The 2821-nt window shown below is 55.4% G+C and overlaps 1 protein-coding gene across 1 annotated transcript; it reads left to right on the top strand.

The window, feature by feature from the left end:
- Positions 1-2051: 2051 nt before the first annotated feature.
- On the top strand, positions 2052-2357 carry LOC142595145 (feather keratin Cos1-1/Cos1-3/Cos2-1-like). Its single transcript, XM_075722632.1, has one exon. The coding sequence runs from the start codon at positions 2052-2054 to the stop codon at positions 2355-2357; it is 306 nt and encodes a 101-aa protein (XP_075578747.1).
- Positions 2358-2821: the final 464 nt, after the last annotated feature.

Here is a 2821-nt window from a genome sequence, read left to right as displayed (position 1 = left end):
GTCTCCAAGTTGGAGCTGAGCCCAGGCAGACGGACATTCAGGAGGGGAGACGAGCTGAGGAACTTTACACAGTGCGGACAGCCCTTGTTGGAAAGAGGGCCTCTTCTCAACATGCCTGTGGGACAGCACCAGGCTTTGGAGAATGAGGCCCCAAACGCAACGTCCCTTCCCTGCCAGGGGCCCTTGCTGGGCACTCAGACTGACATTCCCATGTGGGACATGATGGCCCTGGGGGCTCAGCAGCAAAGCAGTCCTCAGTTCTTTGGCTTTCCCTGTGCAAGCCACAGGGTCTCTCCTTCCAATCAGAGCACAGCGACGTCACGCTCCATGTTCCTTTCATTCCGTACCTGTTTGGTCCAAGGTCTGACAAAGTGCCAGGTCAACGGGCAGCACAAGTACATTTGGCACGGGCTTAGACGTGAGAGGGGGCTGTCCCCCACCCCAGACACCACTGACACGGCATCTGAAGCAGGTGGCCAGCATGAGGTGGGCAGGATTCCTCAGCCTTTCTCCATGCCCATAAAGCAAACCCCATCTTCCTGAACTCTTTAACAGTGGGGAGAGCTGCTGTGTCCTGGCTTGGAGAGGCAGGGTGGAGGGACTGCCAGCCACGCTGGGCACTCCCAAAATTTTAAACTGAATTAAGCTAAGAATCCAAACTTGTGAGAAACCATCCCTGCTGTGGCCTGAAATCAGCAGCAGTGGAGCGTGAGCTTTGGAGGGGGCAGGAAAAGGAGGTCTCAGGAGGCAGGGGCTGCATTTCCGTGCCTCTTCCCTGGACAGATCTCGAGCAGGCTGCTGCCATCAGCACTCAGCTGCACTCAGGCTCCTTCTGACCCTGGGAACATGCTGCTCTGTGGTGCTCATGGACAGAGCAGAGGAGAGTGTCCCTGCCATGAGCGGCACATCCCCTCCTGACGAGGGACACAAAAGGAAACACACACACACACAAGCTCAAGCACATCAGTGTGGAGTCACAGACAAATTTCTTCTCCTACCTGCATCCACGTAAATCTGGCTGCAGATAAGTGCACACAGGACAGGAACACACGTAAGAACACAACCAGTTATGGGCTATGCTGAGGACACCTGGGGACAACTGTGGCAATGCTAGAGCATTGTGGGGAAGGACAAGGCCCCAGGCATGCCCATGGCATCACCTGTGTGCTCACAGACTGCACAGAGAGGGAGTGAGTCAAAACAGGCCAGAATTTTTCGTTAAGGCCCTATTAGGCAGGATGAGTTTAAAACCTAGCAGACAACCCATTTGGACATGCGGCTGAGGATTGCTGAAGCCTCTTCCTGAGAAAGACACTTCAAACAACCCCACAGCAGTGACCCAGGCTGATGTCACTTGCCTGCCCTGGACCCATCCAGCACTTGAGCTGAGTCTTCTGCCAGCACTGCTGCATTCCTGTCCTACAAATCCTGGAGCCTTTCATCCAATTGCTCAGAAGAAGCCTTCACTGGAAAATGGGCATGGCACAAATCTGGAAATGAAAAGGCAGCAGTGCAGGAAACCAAAGCACAGCCCATGTCATTAGCTGCGCTGGTTTGCATTCAAGATGAGCTTGTCCGAGAATTGCTACCTCTGCCGCGGGTGCCTCTGGTCCTGCGGCAATGAAGGGCAGGTATAAAAGGCAGCGCAAGTGCCTGCTCTCTCATCCACTTCTCTTGCCTCCTTCTGCTTGGCAACCAGGTGAGTCTGAAGCCCCTTCTCCTCCTCTTCCAAACTGGGATCTCTCCTCGATGTACAACTCATCCAATATTGTCTTTGTCTTGTGCTGGGCCCTGGAGCTCCTTGTCATGCCACAGGATTGTGGGGAGATTGTGTGCTAGAGAGAGGCTGGGAGGTGGCTGAGGGAGCTCTTGGGTTAAGAACTAGGAGAGAGCAATGTGGGCCAGGCTTCATTTTGTAGGACAAAGAAGACCGTGTGGCTCCTGGCACTGCTTCCAGCTCCCCACTGAGTAGTGGCCTTGGCTGCTCCTAACCACGCCTGTGCTCTGCTTCTTCCCTGCTTCTCTCCCAGGTGCACATCTGACTTTGAGACATGTCCTGCTATGACCAGTGCCTGCCCTGCCAGCCCTGCGGCCCGACCCCGCTGGCCAACAGCTGCAACGAGCCCTGCGTCAGGCAGTGCCAGAACTCCACCGTCGTCATCCAGCCCTCCCCCGTGGTGGTGACCCTGCCTGGACCCATCCTCAGCTCCTTCCCACAGAACACCCTTGTGGGCTCCTCCACCTCTGCTGCTGTTGGCAGCATCCTCAGCTCTGAGGGAGTGCCCATCTCCTCTGGGGGCTTTGACCTCTCTGGCATTTCCAGCCGATACTGTGGCAGAAGGTGCCTTCCCTGCTAAAGATTCTTGGGAAAGCCCCAGGGAGACACCTTGAGGAACTCAGAACATGGTAATGAGCACGGGATCGAGATTTTGGAGGTGTTTTCTCTATAGCTGAATGGCTTTGCCTTGTTTCCCCTTTTCTTTGTTTGCTTTGTATCCCCTTGGCAGCAAGGTCCCACCAAAGCCAGCCTGGTGGGGACCATCTGGCTCCTCTCCCTTGTATGGCACAGGCAGACAGACGTCATGCAAGAACTCTCCATGGACAAGGACCGCAAGACTCTAGGCTGCCTCCAGGGCTCCCTGCACTGCTGTCCTCCACTCAGAGTGAATTTGTTCCCCTCTTTTAACTCATTAAAGTTCTGCTGCACTCAGGCCGGGCCTCCATGTGGTCCTTCCCTCTGTGGACACTCCCCAAGGTGCCAAAGGAGAAGGGTCTTGCTCAGGGGTGGAAGCAGGTGAGGGCACAAGGAGACCGTTCTCCT

This window comes from Pelecanus crispus, chromosome 18 (genome assembly GCF_030463565.1).
Source record: "Pelecanus crispus isolate bPelCri1 chromosome 18, bPelCri1.pri, whole genome shotgun sequence".
Taxonomy (NCBI): Eukaryota; Metazoa; Chordata; class Aves; order Pelecaniformes; family Pelecanidae; genus Pelecanus; species Pelecanus crispus.
Note: the sequence above shows the minus strand (reverse complement) of the source record. Positions and strands in the feature narration are given on the sequence as shown.

Bases quoted from the DNA above. Each gene is read 5' to 3' on its own strand.
- LOC142595145 (XM_075722632.1), top strand. From the start codon at position 2,052: ATGTCCTGCTATGACCAGTGCCTGCCCTGCCAGCCCTGCGGCCCGACC.